The 19,032-nt window shown below is 45.2% G+C and overlaps 1 protein-coding gene across 5 annotated transcripts in view; it reads right to left on the bottom strand.

Annotated features, from left to right (window-relative positions):
• Nucleotides 1–458: 458 nt before the first annotated feature.
• ccdc120a (coiled-coil domain containing 120a) overlaps nucleotides 459–19,032 on the bottom strand; it is a 45,399-nt gene continuing 26,825 nt past the window's right edge. For 2 of the 5 annotated variants that reach the window (XM_040153255.1, XM_040153254.1), the window contains exons 2-11: nucleotides 13,265–13,393; nucleotides 11,663–11,777; nucleotides 11,411–11,538; nucleotides 11,145–11,255; nucleotides 9,602–9,743; nucleotides 7,316–7,372; nucleotides 4,087–4,186; nucleotides 2,282–3,054; nucleotides 1,064–1,346; nucleotides 459–969 (exon numbers count right to left, since the gene is read on the bottom strand). In XM_040153255.1, coding sequence (XP_040009189.1) covers nucleotides 864–969; nucleotides 1,064–1,346; nucleotides 2,282–3,054; nucleotides 4,087–4,186; nucleotides 7,316–7,372; nucleotides 9,602–9,743; nucleotides 11,145–11,255; nucleotides 11,411–11,538; nucleotides 11,663–11,777; nucleotides 13,265–13,312 — 1,863 coding nt within the window. In that variant the 5' untranslated portion in view covers nucleotides 13,313–13,393 and the 3' untranslated portion in view covers nucleotides 459–863. Of the gene's footprint in view, nucleotides 970–1,063; nucleotides 1,347–2,281; nucleotides 3,055–4,086; nucleotides 4,187–7,315; nucleotides 7,373–9,601; nucleotides 9,744–10,647; nucleotides 10,728–11,144; nucleotides 11,256–11,410; nucleotides 11,539–11,662; nucleotides 11,778–13,264; nucleotides 13,394–19,032 lie in introns of those variants that run through there. The other 3 variants (XM_040153257.1, XM_040153256.1, XM_040153258.1) reach the window with 2 other exon arrangements.

The following is a 19,032-nucleotide window of genomic DNA, read 5'->3' as shown; positions in this document are numbered from 1 at the left end:
TTAACAAAAGTTAATCTGTCAGACTTAATAAACTGCCGATTGGCTAGACTGAGCTGGTGATATCAGCGAACTAAACGCTTCTGTCCTCAGAGAGAGTGCATCATCATCATCTTCTTCCTCACTGTTATCAAAAGTTCTTATAAAAACTGTGATGTGTCCTGATTGTCTGAGCAGAGTCTGAAGACGAGGACGCCGTCATTGAAAAGTTAAAACAACCCGTCAGAAGTAAACCTGCACTTCAGTTCAAGTTTTAATTGTTTGACACAACATCCGTGTTTTTGAACCATTTGGGGGCAAAAAACAAGTTCAAACTTCAGGAGGTGGTCGTATGATTGAGTTCTTTTCCATCCCTGATAAAAACAACAGTTCATTAAAGCTGAGCAGCACCTGAACTTGGCTGAGAGGAGCTGATGTGAGTCTAGGTAGACCTCCGACACAGGTCCAATCCACCGGGGGGGGGGGGGGGTTATCCAGATGTTCCATTGAGTCTCCTCCTGTGCTGTGTTTTAACCACAGGCTCCACCTAGGCAGTGACATCATCATCCTCTGTGACATCATGGTGGGCGGGCAGAGTTTCAGGTGAAGTCAGAGAGAAGAAGGTTGTGATGAGCTGCTGGTGTGACCTGAAGAGAACCACCGGCTCAACATCAGCAGCATCTCACATTAACACTGATCTGCAGTAGTGAACAGGAGGAGATTCTCCAGCTGACTGAGAACGTCCACCAGGACCAGAACCTCCAACCACCCACAGGTGTGTTTGATTCTGTCCCCTAAACACACAGTCCTGGAGGTTGTTGATCCCAGGAAGCCAGCCTGGGATTGGTCTGTTTATCTGTCTGTCAGCGTCCTGATTGGCCGGTTAATCAGACGAGGGTGCCAGGAGATGGTTGGTCCACAGACGGGTCTCTGACAGGAACTTCCTGTTTCTGATGAGGGAAGGAGCCGTGGTAGAGAGAGCTGTCCACACACCTGGGGGAGAGAAGGAGAGAGAGGTGGTCAGGTACAGGACTCAGGTGTTCTTACAGCAGTTGATCTACACCTGGATAGGTGAGCTGACTCATACCTGCCGTGCAGCGGGTGTCCATGGAACGTGGCTGAATGCAACAGCGTCTGTTTGTGATGCGACAGGCCGTGATGATGACCCGTCTCTGTCTGATAGGTCGACTGCTGGATGACACCGTGAGTCGTCCGTCTGCGCTGCAGAGCTCCGCCCCCACCTGCCTGACCTTTGACCCCTCCGTTCACATTAGTGGAGACCCCTGTGGTGACCCCTGTGCTCACCTTCCCATTGGCCTGGTTTGGGTGGGTGGAGCCTATCGTGTTCCTCAGGTACCAGTCCCTCAGACCTGTCAATCACACATTGGACAGAAGTTACAGCAGATTCAGTTTGACCCTCAGCGCTGCCGTCAGTTCTGTCTGCTCCAAAGGTGAGTTTACCTGCTGAGTTACTGTCACACCTGAGGATGATCCAGATCTGATTTTAGATCATATATGTATGAATTTAAGAATGTAAACTGGACCTGGCCGGACTAAGGACCAAGGTGGGGTCACAAGGAATCAAGTGGACCCATGAAGGCCTGTACTGGCCAATCCTGGTTCTGAAGGACCCAACTTTTCATATGTTCCAGCCCTACCCACAGCAGATTACCATGATCAGGTGTTTTCAGCCAGTCAGGAGTAGTCAAAGGTGGAGTCAGGAGTAAATACAACTGAATGCTGTTTGACAAAGCCAGAGAAAATTTAGGACACTGTGAAATCTAAAGTCCTAAACAAACTAATGAACTGACTAAATATCTAATTAGTCCTGGAGAACCTTTAAATAGTGATTCAGATCCGACAAGGTGTCATCACACCTGTCTGTAGTTGACCAGTAGAAATCCTGCAGACAGACTGTAATCCAGTTTCATCTCCACATTTTTAAAGAGTCCACTGACAGAGCATCAGGGCCAATGAAGACTGAGGTCAAACCTGGGCCCAAAACCCAGGGAACTGGGGGCCCATGAACACTTTGATAACACCGTTTTACATATAAATTTGATGATACTGGATAAAATCACATAATCCACGAGGAGCTGACTACTGCTCCAAGACCTGACTTGATGCTTCTCCCTGTTGCTCTTGTGATTGAATCTTTATATTAAACATCATGTAATCTGACTTAATGACCTGCAGAACTCAGGTGTTTTATGGAGGACTTGGGTGTTTAAGGCAGACTCAGGTGTTTTATGGAGGACTCTGTGTTTCAGGTGTTTTTCTGCTTTGTTATCTAACCAGCGCGTACCTTCCAGAGCGAGGGCCTTGTGGAGACTCCTGGTGGCCTCCTCCAGCTGCGCATCCTGGTTGGGGGGCAACTGTGGGGGTCGAGGAGGCAGCAGGTGGGGGTGGGGGTCAGGCTGGATGGTGGACAGAGCAGGATTATGGGTATCGGACTGACTCTGTTGCAGCGGGAGGAAGGGGCCGCAGGATTTGGTGCGGGTCACTTTGACTCGCCGCTGGTCGCTGTGGTGACTATGGTAGGTGGGCGGGGCTCCAGGGGGCTGCTGGGAGGAGTAGCTGTTGTAGAGCAGCTGGTGCTGCCTATTATTGGTCTGGGACTGCTGTCGCTGCAGCTGCTGCTGTTTCCCCCAGACATAGTCCAGCAGGACCTCACTGTATCCCCCTCCTCTTCCTCCTCTTCCTCGCCCTGCCCCTACACCCCTTCCTCCCCCCTCGGTGGGTTTGTTATTCATCCTCATCCGTCCGTCAGTCAGCGTCTCGGAGCTCCTGAACGCTCCAGCAGCATGCGTTCCTCTGGACCCAGGGAGACCATTTACCCACAGTCCTCCCTGCTGCGGCCCACCCTCTTCCTCCAGGGGCGTGACGTGGTCCAGGAGACCGTCGGAGCTGTTACTGCGACGAGCTGCATTAACTCTGACCCCTCCCTCACACACTGCTCCTGGATCAGAGGGGCCGGAGGAGGAGGAGGAGTCCTGAGAGCGAGCGGGGTGATGAAGGGGGATGGGGGGGGGATGGGGGAGCGGTTTGTGGGTCTGAAGAGTCTCTGGATGGTCAGTCCTGAAAGGGAGGAGGGACAGACTGATCGTTGTTTCTAAGACACAGCTACAAGCAAATTTCAAAGAATTAAATCAAATAATCAGCTGATTAGATGCAAAATAATCGGTAACAATTTTGATCATTGTTTAAGTCATTAAAAAATTAAACAAAAACATTTCATAGATCCAGCTTCTGATATGTGATGAGTTGCTGCTTTTCCTTTTAATTATTTTATGTATTTTTAATAATTCTGAGGTTTGGTTTTACATGTGGCTTCATTTTTACTTTTAATACTTCAATTACATTTTCCTGATTATACTTGAATATTTTTACTTAACTGACATTTTGAATGTGGGACTGTTACTTACAACAGAGTACTTGTAAAGTGTGGTTTTAGTACTTTTACTTGAGTTAAGGAGCTGAGTACCTCGTGGAAGAGCAGATCAAGTATTTTTCCTGTGTCTAAGACATAGCCTCATACAAGTTACGGTGTTTCAGAGATGACGCTGGTCCAGAGAAAAGTTTAACAAATTGTTCTCAGATACTGATCCAGCCCTGTGAGTTGTCCTAATCTGTTGAATTATTGGAGGATCACGTTTCTGGTATCAGAGATCCTGACTGAGCCAGACCCCGATCAGAGTATAACTGGATCGTGTTTTCTTTTGTCGGTTGATTCTGTTTAACTGAAAAACCATTTCCACCATTTCCACGGATGAGAAAATATTCTATGGTATGATATGGTTACTTATCATACTGTAGATCATAAAGCATGAATAGAGATATCATCATTATACTTCTAGTATTATTGTTTATTTATCCGCCGACACTCTGCAGTCAAACCAATTGTCTTATCAGTGGCTATTTAGGTTTTGGATATTCACTTTTTCCTTCTCTTCAAATTGAGGATGTTTACTTATTTTTGTGTTTGTGTGGGTTAAAATCTTTTCCAAAGCCAGGTCCAGTCTAAACACTGGAGCTAAGCGAACACGCTAAATGTCTAGGATAACATGCTAAATTTCAAAGCTAACTTTCTAAATGTGGAGATAAATGTACCTGTTGAGCAGTGAGTTCCTTCTGGTTTTGTTCTGGTAGAAAACCTCCACTGGAGAACCAGCAGAGACCAGCGGGTGGTGACACTGAGACACGCCGTCATCTGACAGATAGATATGAAAACATACTGCAATTATGCTGAATTTCAGAATTCAGAATTTCAGAATTTTCAGTGTTTTCAGTATTTTCAATGTTTTCAGTGTTTTCGGCGGAGCTGCCAATTAAACATGCACATGCTGACTTGTTTTGAAGTAAAATAAACACAGAAATGTGTTCTCCACCGAACCATCCAAAGTGTACTCTCAGTGGCAAGGTAATAACACGAGAACAGATCCTCCCAGGGCTGAGACTGAACAATACAGGAAGAGCATCACATAACACCAATGCTCAGTGGCTAGTGGTTCTAAGAGCGGACCACAGCAATCTCCCAGAACAAGATCCAGTAACCATTACAATGGCAGACGTCCAAGAATGAGTGTCAGGTATGAGGAGCTGGACAGCACTGGGCCTGGACATGATCCAAACCTACTGGCTAAAGAAACTGACTGCACTCCATGAACACCTGGTAGCACAAATGAACCAGCTGCTGATGGATGGGACACACCAAGAGTGGTTAACCCAAGGGCGGACAGTCCTGATCAGGAAGGAACCCCAGAAGGGCACGATCCCATCCAACTACCGGCCAATAACCTGCCTCTGTAGAACATGGAAGCTCCTGTAAGGCATCATAGCGGCTAAGATGAATAGGCACATAGCCCAATACATGAGCATTGGCATGAGCAGGGCTGAGAAAGGAATTGGTAGTAATACCAGGGGTGCTAAGCACCAGCTACTGGTTGATAGACAGTAGCTGTAGCTTGTGCAGGCAGACCAACCTGTGCACCGCCTGGATTGACCACAAGAAGGCCTATGACTCAATGCCACACATGTACAACATCAACAGGACTAAGAGCCTTCATCAAGAACTCAATGGGGCTGTGGAAAACAACTTTGGAGGCCAACTCAAAGCCAATTGTACAAGTTACCATCAAGTGCGGAATACCAAGGGGATATACTATCCCCGCTGCCGTTCTTCATAGGCCTGAACCCCCTCAGCCAGGTCATCTCAAAGAGTGGCTACGGGTACCAGTCATCAGATACCCTGCTGGTATAATAAGCTGGCCAAAGAAGGAGATAGAGGCCACTGATATCAAGACAAAAAACCTCCTCACAATGGATGGAGGGTTTCACCCCAAATCCAGCACCCTGAGACTGTACACTAAGCGGAATGAGGGAGGCCGAGGACTGGTGAACATCAGAGCCACTGTCCAGGACGAAACAACCAACATCCAGGAATAAATCAGGAAATGGCCCCCAAAGATGAACTGCTAAGTGAATACCTCAGGCAGCAGAAACCCAATGATGCAGAGGAGGAGGAGGATCTATCATGGAGGGACAAGCCCCTACACGGCATGTACCACCGACAGATAGAAGAAGTGGCTGATATCAAGAAATCCTACCAGTGGCTGGAAAAGGCTGGACTGAAGGACAGCACAGAAGCACTAATCCTGGCAGCACAAGAAAAGGCACTCAGTACAAGATCAATAGAGGCGGGGATCTACCACACCAGACAGGACCCCAGGTGCAGGCTGTGCAAAGATGCTCCTGAGACAATTCAGCACATAGTAGCAGGGTGTAAGATGCAGACAGGAACAGCGTACATGGAACGTCATAACCAAGTGGCTGGCATAGTGTACAGGAACATCTGCACTGAGTATGGGTTGGAGGTCCCAAGGTCACAATGGAAGACACCTCCTAAGGTGGTTGAGAATGACCAAGCCGAGATCCTGTGGGACTTCCAGATCCAGACTGACAAACTGGTGATGGCTAACCAACCGGACATCGTGTTGATCGACAAACAACAGAAGAAGGCAGTAGTGATGGACGTAGCGATCCCAAGTGACAGCAACATCAAGAAGAAGGAACACGAGAAGATCGAAAAATACCAAGGGCTCAAAGAGGAGCTAGAAAAGATGTGGGGAGTAAAGGCAACAGTGGTGCCAGTGGTAATTGGAGCACTGGGGGCTGTGAACCACAAACTGGGACAATGGCTCCAGCAGATTCCGGGTACAATATCTGAGGTCTCTGTCCAGAAGAGCGCAGTCCTAGGAACAGCTAAGATACTGCGCAGAACCCTCAAACTCTTGATAAAAACTGAGTGGCTTGTAGAATAGTAACAGCAGCTTGTAATTTCCACTGTGAACGTCCAATCAACGTGAAAATCGGTACTTAGGTTTATTACGTCATGAATAAGGAGTGTACAAAACTTCTGAGCAAACAGCCTGAAGGTGGCGCTACAACAAAGACATTTATTTTTAAACCTGCATTTCAGAAATGACTTGAGTATCTTTTGTGTTTCCAACATGCTGTCGAACCTGCCTTCACAAACAGCTCAATGATAAGCTGTTTGTCCCTCAGTCCTTTGGTTGACGTCACAGTTTATGTGACATCATTATTTATAGCGTTCATCTGTTTTTATTTTTTCTTCATATCAAGTAACATGTAGAAAAGTGATGTTTGAAGCTTTCTCAAAAATCACTCATCCAAAAAACTTCATAGTCAAAACTGCATTCCCTCCTCTGCAACACACCTGCCAAGTCTGAAGTCAATTGGATGAGCGGTTGTTGAGAAAATTGAAATACAGATGTTTCACTGTTGGTTTGTTTCCAACTCACCTGTTCCTAGGCGTTATATTTTTTCCCACCAGAGGTAGGCAAAGACCCGCCCCCATCCTGCCTGTGGTTGGGTCTGACCCCGGCATTTCCTCATAACCCCAACCATCTCAACACTCCTCATGCCTAAACCTGGCCAACCAAGCCAACCAGAGGCAGAGTAGGCCGGGTCTTCACCCACCTCCAGTGGGGAAAAGAAAAATTTGCCGTTTCTCGACCTGTCAGACTTCTGTTAAACGATGTGACTGTGATGTCAGATCTTAGACATTAACTTGGTGAATGCAGTGTTATTATAACTGATAGAAATTATGGATGAAACTACAAAAATAAGGGCAGAATAGGAATAAACTGTATTTTTTCTTTAAGGAATAAATATTGAAATGTTATTTCTGCTCTCAGCCAGCAGGGGCTGCTGCAGCTACAGCACCACCTTTACTGAGCCTCGAATGTGTGTGTGTGTGTGTGTGTGTGTGTGTGTGTGTGTGTGTGTGTGTGTGTGTGTGTGTCTGTGTATGTGTTACCGTTGTCGTGTCCTGTTGAGTCTGATGTCGAGCTGCTCTCTGACCTCACTGTGTCATCTGGAAATACACAACACACACACACACACACACACAGAAATGCACACACACGTACAGAAACACGCAGAAACACACACACACAGTACCACAAACAGTTTCAGAATAAAGGCAGGAAGAGGCAGGTTTCCTCGTCTTCCTGAAACAATGGCTTCTCATCTACTGCCAACTGAGTGTGTGTGTGTGTGTGTGTGTAAGTGTGTGTTATTGAATGGAAAGTTTTCAGGCTTTTTCTGTTTCACACACTCTGAGACCATGTCCCCACTCAGTCAGATAAACTTAAAGAAGAACTTCTTTTATCAGTGTCTGTAAGAGCCAGTCAGATGTTCTCTAGAGGGTCTCCACAGGGGACCTCCACAGAGGGTCTCCACAGAGGACCTCCACAGAGGGTCTCCACAGGGGACCTCCACAGGGGACCTCCACAGAGGACCTCCCTGCCACATCAGCTCAGCTGTCAGTCAACCCCCAAGAGACTCGAGGTGTAGTCGCTGTTTCCAGCAGTATGTCCAAAAGCTGTTTCATCCTGTTCAACACGAGTGTCTCATGCCAGCAGCTCATTGTGAAGAAAACCAAAATGTTACATAAGCAAAATGAAAAATTAAAGTGTGGACCCAATGATGTCACTAGATGAAAGGCAGAGGATCAGTAAAGTTATTGTTACTCATCCTGCGGGCAGCAGTGGAGGAAGTAGTCAGATCCTAAAGTAGCAATACCACCATGTGAAAATACTCCGTTATAAACAGAAGTCTTGAATTCAACATCCTACTTCAGCATAAGTACAGAAGTATTGTCAGCAAAGTGTACTTCAAGCAGAATTGTGTTAAATTATGAGCTCCGACATCCTGAAAGATGTTTTCTTTAAATCTTATGCGCACACGATAATATTTTGTGCTCACAGTTTATTATGTTCTCACCACATAAACATCCATAACCACATTTTATCACAATCCATCCTACAGTTGATGAGATGTTTCAGTCTGGACCATAGGGGTGGACAGACTACTGGAGAGACGTTACCATCCACAGGAACAAACTGTAACCTGGTTCTTCTTCAGAACCTGAAATTCGAGAACCTCGTGAGTCTGAGGTTCTTCCTGTGTTTCACAAAGTGAGGCATCTCAGATACACAGTACGTCATTAAAAAGGCGACCGCAGGACAGATGTCCTCGTGATTGTAGGGGATGAAGTTCAGTTGTGGGACAGACAACAATGAAAAAGTTTTATCTTTCTCGTCTCCATGTGATGACATTCAAACATCAGCATGAGTAAATTAATCAGAGGATGGAGATGTGACGCCGAGTCTGCAGATGAACAGCTGTCATCTCTTCAAGAGAAAATGAAACGCAGCCACGTGGTGTTTGGTTGTTCGCCTGACCACTTAAGCCACATTCAGATCGAGATTAGTCCTGAATGAAGAACGCAACCTTCTCGACCCTCCGGGGATCAACACACACATCCGGCAAAAAATGCAGAGTCAGGCTCAACTTTTGCTGCAACACAACACGACCTCATCAAACCGGCAACGTGCCGAGATGGCCAATCACACGCGTGCGCACTGCTGCATGACTTTGTGACGTGAATGTTGTTTTTCTACTGTTTACTGTAAACTCCTGTCTGTCAGATTACACACCTGTGCAGTGTTTTGGTGTCTGATAGACCTTCAGACTCATCAATCTGGTGCTCCAGTTGAACAAACTGGATCAGGTTTCATGTCCCAGCTGAACCTCTGCACAGCTTTAACACAGTGCTCTTTTCAGTCTGAAAACATAAGTCACTCCTGGAAATGTTACATAATTTAGATTCATTTAGAAAATTGCTTTGTTCCTTCATTAAGGCAGTGATGCCTCCAGCAGCTCTTCACCTACTACATTTAAAAACCTAATTAAAGGTATAAATTGAGACATCTGCTCGGCCAATCGGGATCTAAGAGTACCTGAAAAAAAACTGTTATCACCTGACTGTCCGGTGTGTGTTTGTGTGTGTGTGTACTTGTACTTGTACCAGTTTGACCAGTTTGAGTTTTACACCTTACAGAGTGAGGACGTTTCGTCTGGTCCTCACTCCTTCAAAGGGCTGTTGGAGGGTTCTGACCTGGTTTTAGGGTCCAGGTCAGGTTCACGTTTATGGTAGCGATAGGCTGAGGGGCTAGGGAATGCATTATTTCAATGACTCCTCACAACTGATGTAAGACAAGTATATGTGTGTGTGTGTGTGTGTGTGTGTGTGTGTTACCTGTGTGGCAGCCTCTGTGTACAGTCCTCTTGCCGTGATGTGTGTGTGTTTGAGTGTGTGCGTTGTGGTCAGAGTCGCTGTGTTTCCTCAGAGCTCCGCTGAATAAAGTTTTCCTCGGCTTCGAACGCTGAGAATCTTCCTCCTACAAACGCACACACACACACACACACACACACACACACACACACACACACACACAGGCGAACAGTGGATTTGACTCGACATATTTGACTTTCCGGATTTTCTCTCTCTTTATTTGATTCCGTTTAGGTTTGACCAGAATCATCATCACTGGGCTGAAATTCATTCAAATGGACTTTTAATGGACCTGCGTTTCACTCTGCCACCCTATCGGGTTTTGGGTCTGGGCCGTTCCAGGACGGGTACAGGTTCGTTTATTTACTATCTCTGACACAGAGCCAGTCATCTGTGTCCATGAGTGTGACAAGAGGATCCAAAGTGCTCAGTGTCCAGAGGAGACAAGGAGTCAACAGCTGCATTAGTGTGATGAGCTGATTCAGTAATTCATGAAATGAAGAAAAATACAGTGTCAGGTCTTGGGTCTGAAAGTTGGCATTTCCATTACGGTACTGGTTTGGTCCTGAAGTCTGATCAGTAACAGAGACAGTAAGGTGAGAAACATGAAGAAGAAATAAAGCCTTTACTCCAACTGATTTAAACTTTAAACCTTTGGACACTCTCAGGTAATAATTTTTAACTTTATCTGTTTTAAAATCGACCAAACATCGGCAATTTAGACTCTTTTAATGGAATAAACGCGAGTTTGTTTGATCATTGTCAGTAGCTGTGTTTCTCTTTTGAATTATTTGATGTGTCTTTCCCCAAACCTTCACACAGGAATTGAATTATACTGAGTTACAATGGAGCAGAACCAGGTTTAAATGAAGCTTGATTTCATTTATAAGTGGTTTCATGCATCATTTATTATTTATCATCACTGCCAGAAATGTAATTTCAGACAGGAGCTTGCTTTATGGTGAATGTTGTCCGACTTAAATTCGCCGATAGTTTATTCAAAAACCAACCAGCAGAGACGTCGAGTCTTTTCCACCGTGTCCAGAACTTGTTTCAAACGACCACAACAACATAAGTTAGAGACGTTCTGAGTCCGATCTCTCCTTCAGACCCGAGCAGAAGTCAAGACTTGATTCGTTTGAATGTGAACTGGTTCGGTTCAGTCTGAAGTTGAATTAAATTTAACTTGACTCAACGGTTTGACCACAGACCACAACCCACAGACCGAAACCCACACAAGACAGACCACAACGCACAGCCCACAGACTACAGACCACACATGACAGACCATAGACCACAGACCAAACCCACACACCACAGACCAAAGATTACAGATCACAGACCACAGACTACACGTCACAGAGCACAAGCCACAGTCCATAGGCCACAACCCACAGATCACAGACCACAGATCCCAGATTACAGACCATAAACCACAGGCCACAGACAAGCACCAGCGACATGCAGATTTATTGGTATCAGGTAGACAAACACATGAGCTGCTCACCTCTGCTTTGCACTTCCTGTTTCCTTGGGATGCCCCCCCTCTCCGTCGGACACAGGGGGGTTTCTCTCCCGGCTCCAAGGGGAAGTCACTGGGCACTGCACCTGTCAGCTCCTGACCAATGAAAACACAGGAAAACTCACGGTCAAACACGACGCTTTGGTCTGAAGCAAGACCACAAGACCACGACAAGATGGGTCCAGGACTATGATTAGCTATGATTGGATAAGACCTCTTTGGGAAAGGGGTCTAACTATGACATCACTCACCGCCTCCTGCAGACAGATGCGTCGGAGCTCAGCCAATCGCGTGCTCAGCAGCGTCTGCAGGCTCCGCCTCCTCTCCTGTAGCTCCGCCATTCGCTCCCTCTGCTTCTTGTCCAAACAGGTGAGAGGGTCTGCACGAAGACACACAAACACACACACGCGCAGGTAACACACTTATATCATACTGTAACTGTTTACTACAGACCTCAGGTCAAGGTGATGTCTCTGATATAAAATCCTGCCGTTTGTTCTCACCAGGTGCTGAGATGAGTTGACCTTTGACCTCCATGGCAGTTGTTTCCCATGTGACCCCTCCTCCTCCCTCCTCGCTGCTGGACTCTTGTTCTCCGCCCCACACACACTCACTCACCTGTACAACAGGAAGTCACCATGACGTCTTGTAATGAGGCAGTAAACACAGAGACACACCTGGACAGACAGACTCAGAGATCTGCTTAAAGGAAAAATGTCAGCTGCTCTGCTGCAGACGGACTTGATGACACCTGGTCTGATCAGGCAGAGATCCATAATGGATCGTATATCACGCTGATCATGTTTCATATTGAACATGATCCGACAATGATCATTCTTCTCCAAGATCTGAGAGCATCATTTCAGTTTTAATAATTCAGTTCAGGAAAAAAACTTTTACAGAATAAAAACAGAAAAATATGAAGCATAACACAATCAAAACACAAACGGCAGCGCAAAGAATGAAGAAAATAAATTTTTTTAAAAATCTGAGCTGAGTGAGGAACCAAGAGCCAGTTGGTAATGTTGGAATTCAGAAACCTTAGTCTGCATGAAACCTTTGCCTGATGCTGATCATCTCAGAAACCTGCAACTGAGCAGAGGGGAGGTGGTCATGGTTTCATCTGATGGATTTAGATTTTTGTGACTGATTGTTCTGCTATAAATGTCAGACAGGTGATTCCTGTTTCCTACATTTAGATGATCTAACCAGCAAATGGGTGGGAAGGTGACGACTGACTCATGGATCTGTAAAATAAAACCATCACGTCCGTTGACTTTAAAACACTGAAGCTTTGTTGATTCTCTGTTTCTTCTCAGTAGAAGTAGCGAGGTTCCTGCAGCTCTCTGCAGATTCTCTGAGAAGGTGACCTGATGGTTCACTGACATCTATGAGAAGATCTCATCTTTGGTTCTGGGTCGGAAAGTGATCTTCACATCACTGAGTGAGATCCCTGACAACTGTGTCGTCTGTAAATGTAAGAACGTACCTGACCTGGTACAGTACATCCTTACTCATTTACTACCTCAGCCACTGCCCCCCCACAGCAACCTGAGCAGCAGCTCTGAGCCTGGTTAAGGTACCGGTCGGGTCTCAGATCTTAGAACTGATTTAGAACTGTGGCTAACAGTTTGGTTCTGGTTCTGAGATTCATGGGTGCGAAGTACAGGAAGTAGACCTTTGCATAAATAAATGTGAGTAAATGTGATTGATTCTCCACCTCGGGTACAAGCTGTGAATGGATCTTGTTCCAGTGTTTTCAGGAGAATGAGGTTCAGAGCTGAGATCTTTAAGGTTAATGTTGCCCCAGTTCTCCAGGGGGTTTTCACCCTCCACTCCCCACCCCCTATACACTGTTCTTATCTCTGCTGCATTTCCATTGAATAAAGTGTGCTGGTGTTGTGTGGTGCCTCCTTAGTTCTGTATCACACGTGACTCCAGGTCAATGGGTGTCTGGCAGCAGTCAGGAGGAAACTTCTCCGACTCTGTGCTTCACCCAGACTGTTGTCTCCACCGGTTCTCCGTCAGTGTTCCTTCTTCTCTGGTTTATACAAAGATCGTCAGCCATGAACTGACCGATCAGTGTCGCAGCAACTGATCCTCACCTTGTAAGTGGGTTCATAAGAGCTCCAGTAGTTCACTCCTGTGGCCATTCAACAGTCTCGACACCAACCATAGGACTGGTTACTGACTGGTTACTGACTGCTTCACTGGTTCACTGGTTAGCTACTGACCTGTGAGAACAAAAACAGAAGCAGAGGACAGAGAATGGACCAGTCAGATAATGATCATCTCAGTCTTTTATCAGTAAAACCTGCTCTCATCCTCTGCTGCCGGTTTCTCTAATGTCCCAGCTTTTCTGTTTTCCTCAGTCTCTTTGGACTTTTAGTCGGACAGAACAGGACATCTGAAGACATCACATATTATGAGAAAAACACCAGACTTACAACATACCAGAGAGAGATTTTAAATAATCTGTTTTTTTTATTGACTTGTGAATTAAAATGTTTTTCCTGCAGAGAGAGACGGGTTCAGATTTTCTGTTTTAGAGGAAAAATGTTGAAAGAACAGCGAGTACTGACATGCCTGAAAACATAAAACGCACACACACACACACACACACTAACTTGTACTTCTATCTTTGTGAGGACACACATTGACATAATGCATTCCCCAGCCTCCAACCCTGACCTAAACCGGATTCTAACCTGAACCCTAAAACCGAGTCTGAACCCCTCAGTCAGCCCTTTTATACACTCTGTAAGGTGTATAACTCCAACTGGTCCTCACGAAGATAGAAGTACAAGTACATACACACACATACAGCAGGTTTATCAGTCTGTAGACTAAACAGCTCTGAGATCTGATGGAGGAACATTTGTCTGCAAACACACAAAGACAGATGAACTTTATTCTCCTAATGCTATATATCAAGTGATCTCTGTCTGGATGGGAGAAAGATTCGCACTCAGGGGTCTGGCCCTGTGAAAATAACACGAAATAAAATGGAAGATAAATCTGTTACACCTCCTCCTGCAGGATAAAACAAGCACTACGTCTCAACAACCCTTAGTGTCTCATTTCTTAAAAATGTCTCGAATACTTGCCCTGTTGCACTGAACTTGCTTTAAATTATTTGTTTAAAAGGGAAACATGCCCAGTTTTGGATGAACGTCATGTAACAAACACAGAGACAACACACAGTTTATATTCTCATCCTGGGGGGTTCTGAGTGGGCATTCAGACTGGAATCAGCCCTGTGCTAAAACAAAGCCAGGGGCTGAGTTTTGTTTTCAGTGTTGTTTTTTTATGGCCTGCCATGTACTAAAACTAAAAGTCTTAAAATGGTTCAGAACACTGTGGTGAGACTTTAAAAATCCAGAAAATGTGACCACATTACACCAGTTTTAGCTTCCCTTCACTGGCTCCTTGTCCATGCCAGGTCATACTTGAAGGTGCTTCTAATGACAGACAAATCCTAAATGGGCAGCCCCCTTCATACCTGTCTGATCTCCTTAAACCTTATATTCCATCCTGTGCTCTACGTTCTCAGAATACTGGGATCCTGTCTGTCCCTAGGGTTAAAAAGAGGTCAGCAGGCTGCAGGGCCTTTTCCTATCGGGCCCCCTCCCTCTGGAACAACCTCGCTGCTGACATCAGTCTGCCTGCCTCTGTTGAGGCCTTTAAATCCAAACTTTATTCAATTCAGTTCAATTCAGCTTTATTTATACAGCACCAAATGGTAACAGAGGTTATGTCAGGGCACTTTTCATGTAGAGCAGGTCTAGACCAGACTCTTTATAGTTACATTTACAGGGACCCAACATTCCCCCATGAGCAAGCACTTGGCGACAGCGGTGAGGAAAAACTCCCTTTTTACTGACAGTCCAGTCTGAACGCCGATGAATGAACAGTAGCCTGAAGTTGTTTCATATTCACTGTGTAAACGTTTCAAACATTGCAGAATTAAAAATGTCTTTGCTTGATATAAGTAACATCAGTCAGCCAACACTGGATTTATATGTTAGGCATTAGCTAAATTGTGATTACTGCTCAAACATGTCATTTTATTAAATTACTTTATTACTGTTGGCAAAATCATTGCCCAGCAAATTATAATATCAAGTCCTTTTAAGAAGAACCACAGTATTAGTAACAGGTTTTCTGTGATCAGTCCAAACATTTACCATCTCTGACATTAGTACGATGTAGAACTAATTTCTATTAAACTAACCCCATCCCCACTCCTCCCTGAGTGGATATGGACATTTTATTATGGACATTATATACAGAGTAAATTAGTTGCAGCTTGTCCAACTGATTCCTGAAAAATCTTTTAGTAAACTGGTGGTTGGTTAGGACTCAGTGTTTTGTGGGAGACGTCAGATTAACGGGGCTCGTCAGTTCACTGCATCACTGCCTCATTTTTCACCATTTCCATTTACTCATTTAGCAGACGCTTTAGCGACTTACAAGCGAGGCAACGTTGGGATTCAGTGTCTTGCCAAAGGACACTTCGGTACGCAGACAGGATGAGCTGGGGGTCAAACTGCCAACCCTTAGATCAGTGGACAGCCCGCTCTACCACCAACAGTGGTATTTCACATTTCACGTTTTCAGTGAAGTGTCCACAAACATAAACTCACATGGTCTGTATTAAACTGTGTCCGTGTCTCTGACATAAACACTAACTTTGAAAAAAATGCCCTAACTTCTGATGTTTTCAGTCCAACAGCAGCACAAATACAACCTGCAGAGAAACTACATCGGTGAACAACATAAAGTGCACCACGTCAGCCTCCTCAGAAACCTCCTGACCTCTCTAAACTCTGAAACCTTTGGGCCCAGAGTCCAGCATAACGAGATGTCCTCTGACTGCAGGACAACAGACTGGACGTCCCTGAGAACAGGACGTGGAGCCCAACAGGAAACAGGAAGAAGGAAATGAGCGATGAAAAAAAAGGAAACGAGTGTGAGAGAGTAAAATCAGGAGGAGTCCAAGTCCAAAGTTTTGTTTCACACAGTGTGCCAGTTACAGTTACTCATTACCTATTACTCACCGAAAAACTAATCCCGTTACTTTACCGACTTCTAATCTGCAGAAGTGATGAGTTCCAGTCCTCTGGAGCTGAAGCGATGAGTCGATCGACAAAACGTTATTCTGCACTATTTTTAAAGTATTTTTCAAGCAAAGACATCAACCATTTCCTGGTTTCAGCTTTTCAAATGTACATGATCGTACATGATCATAAAGTGAATCTTTTTGGTTCTTTGACTGTTGGTCAGAAAAACAAGACGTCACCTCGGACATTTTTCACTGTTTTCTGACATTTATCATCTAGATCCAAGTTGTTTAAAAAAATACACATTTAAGGAAACTTATCTAAAGTGTTTATTCATGCTGCGGGTTGTGTAAAGAAAATTAATATCAGCTTATATATTGTTATCTGATTATTTAAGCTCAAACATCAGTATCAGGCTCAAAGATTCTGTCTCAGTCAAACTATAGCACAGACTAAAAGATTAAGGAAATAATCAAAAGATTACTCAGTAATGAAACTAAATGTTAGTTGCGAGTTTACATTAGTCATAGAGGTTTGTTACTCAGCAGCTCCATCAGCATCCGACAACTTGAAATCCTTAACATTCTCTCTTGAACTGAATAGCGGACAGTTAACTGACCAGGAGTCACATCTCTCCTCTTTAGGTGGAGGCTACCGGCCCCCTCACACCCCCATCACCTGAACGAGACTCAGACCACATCCACATGAAGCCATTTATATCTAAAAATCATCTTTTTCTCTCAGTTCAACCTCAGTCCGGACTGAAACTGATCTTTATTAAAACTGTGTCCGGGGGGTTTAAACGTTAAAGTGCAGCTCAGTGTTTCTGGTGTTCGGGGTAAACTGAGACTTTACTAAACGAACCTGTAGCTGCTCAGTGAGGGTCGGAGCTGTGTGACAGTGAAGTGAAGAAGACGAGCTTTGGTCTCCTCTAACTTTCTCTGTTTTTCCATCAGTTTAAACGTGGATAGATCTCATCACAGCAGAAAATACAGATGTTACCAGCCGCCTGTCTGTCTCGCTCCCCAGCTGTTTTGTTGTTTTAACTGAAAAGAGTTGGAAGCAGAAGAGATTTACCTGTTTTCATGTCGTTCAGGGGTTTGACTGGGGACAGAGCTCCCTGCTAAGACCACCTGGACACTCTCTCAGTGTGGACACAGATGGGTTTCACATGAAAGCAGAGTTTTAGCATTCAGACGCTTCATGTGGAAGAGGTCTAGCAGGTCCTGGACCAGGCTGTCCAATAGACACACAAACTGGAATCAAATCTCCATCGAACTCACAGAGTTGCAGGATCAGGAAGTGTTATATAATGACTCTGTGTGACACCGTGAACCCTAACAGCACTGTTTCTGAAAAAACTACGATGTAACTGAAACTTGTCACTACACACCGGCTCCCTGTTGTCTGGGATTTATCACAGACCCCGGCAGAACGACCTGCAGACTGTAAACAACACAACAAACAACACAACAACAGAAAACTGCGACTGTTGGTGAGGAAAGAGTTAAAGCTCGATGCCGAGGCTGCAAGACAACAACCCACACAATGGACTGCTAATTATACACAGAGAGAGGAGGCAGGACGTAACACACACACACACACACACACACACACACTGACACACACACACACACACACACAGACACACAGACACACACACACACACACACAGACAGACAGACACACACACACAGACACACAGACAGACAGACACACACACACACACACACACACACACAGACACACACACAGACACACACACACACACACGCACACACACACACAGTCACACACACACACAGACAGACACACACAAACACACACACACAGACAGACACACATATACACACACACACACACACACACACACAGACAGACACACACACACACACACACACACACACACACACACACACACACACACACAGACACACACACAGACACACACACGCACACACACAGACAGTCAGGTGGTAACAGTCCTTTTCATCATCACATCATCCTGCTATAACAGCTGCACACTGTTGTGATGATGTCACTACCTTGTCCACTAGCTGGGTGTGTGTGTATGTCTTTTGTCTTTCCGTCTTGTTTTTAATGTGTGTGCACGTGGCGCCTGGACACCTCCGTCAGTTCCCTGTGAACCAATACGTTTGAATTCCCGTTGCACCCTCTGCCAATAACAAATATACACCTGTCCCAGGTGGACTCTATATGTGGTTGCACAATTAAAGGCTAAAAAGCAGTCGGTGTGAGAGGCACCTGATCTACCTGCAGACACTCCTTTGGGTTGAGAAAACGTGTTAAGCGGCCTGGTGAAAACACAACAATAATAACTGTTCCCGGCGAACATTCTCCTAAACAGACACTAGAGCTGAACATCAGTCCAGGATGAAACAGCAGAGCACAGAGCCGCTTGAAGTAACAACATCGTCTGTCGGGAAGGTCTCAAGTCAGGCCGCAGTACAGACGTTTACATCACATTTGTATGTTTTCTTCTGCTTGAAGAATAATATCCAGCCATCTCATTACACTCTCCTTGCTAGACTGATTTAAATGTATATAGAAGCAGGAACCAGCATGTATATGCAGTGTGTGTGTATCTACTGCATATGAATGAGACAGACACTGTAAAGCGCTGTGGGTAAACACACCGGTGTTTAACAGGCAAACACAAAAATCAAACCAAACCGAACAACGACAGTGACCGTCTGTCAGACCATCACCAGCCCGATTTAAGTCTGGATCTGGTTCTGAACGGAGAGAAACAGGTTTATACTTCACATTTAACCTGTTCACCACTTCAC

The sequence above is a fragment of the Xiphias gladius genome, chromosome 18 (genome assembly GCF_016859285.1).
Source record: "Xiphias gladius isolate SHS-SW01 ecotype Sanya breed wild chromosome 18, ASM1685928v1, whole genome shotgun sequence".
NCBI lineage: Eukaryota > Metazoa > Chordata > Actinopteri > Istiophoriformes > Xiphiidae > Xiphias > Xiphias gladius.
This window is presented reverse-complemented; position numbering and strand designations above follow the sequence as displayed.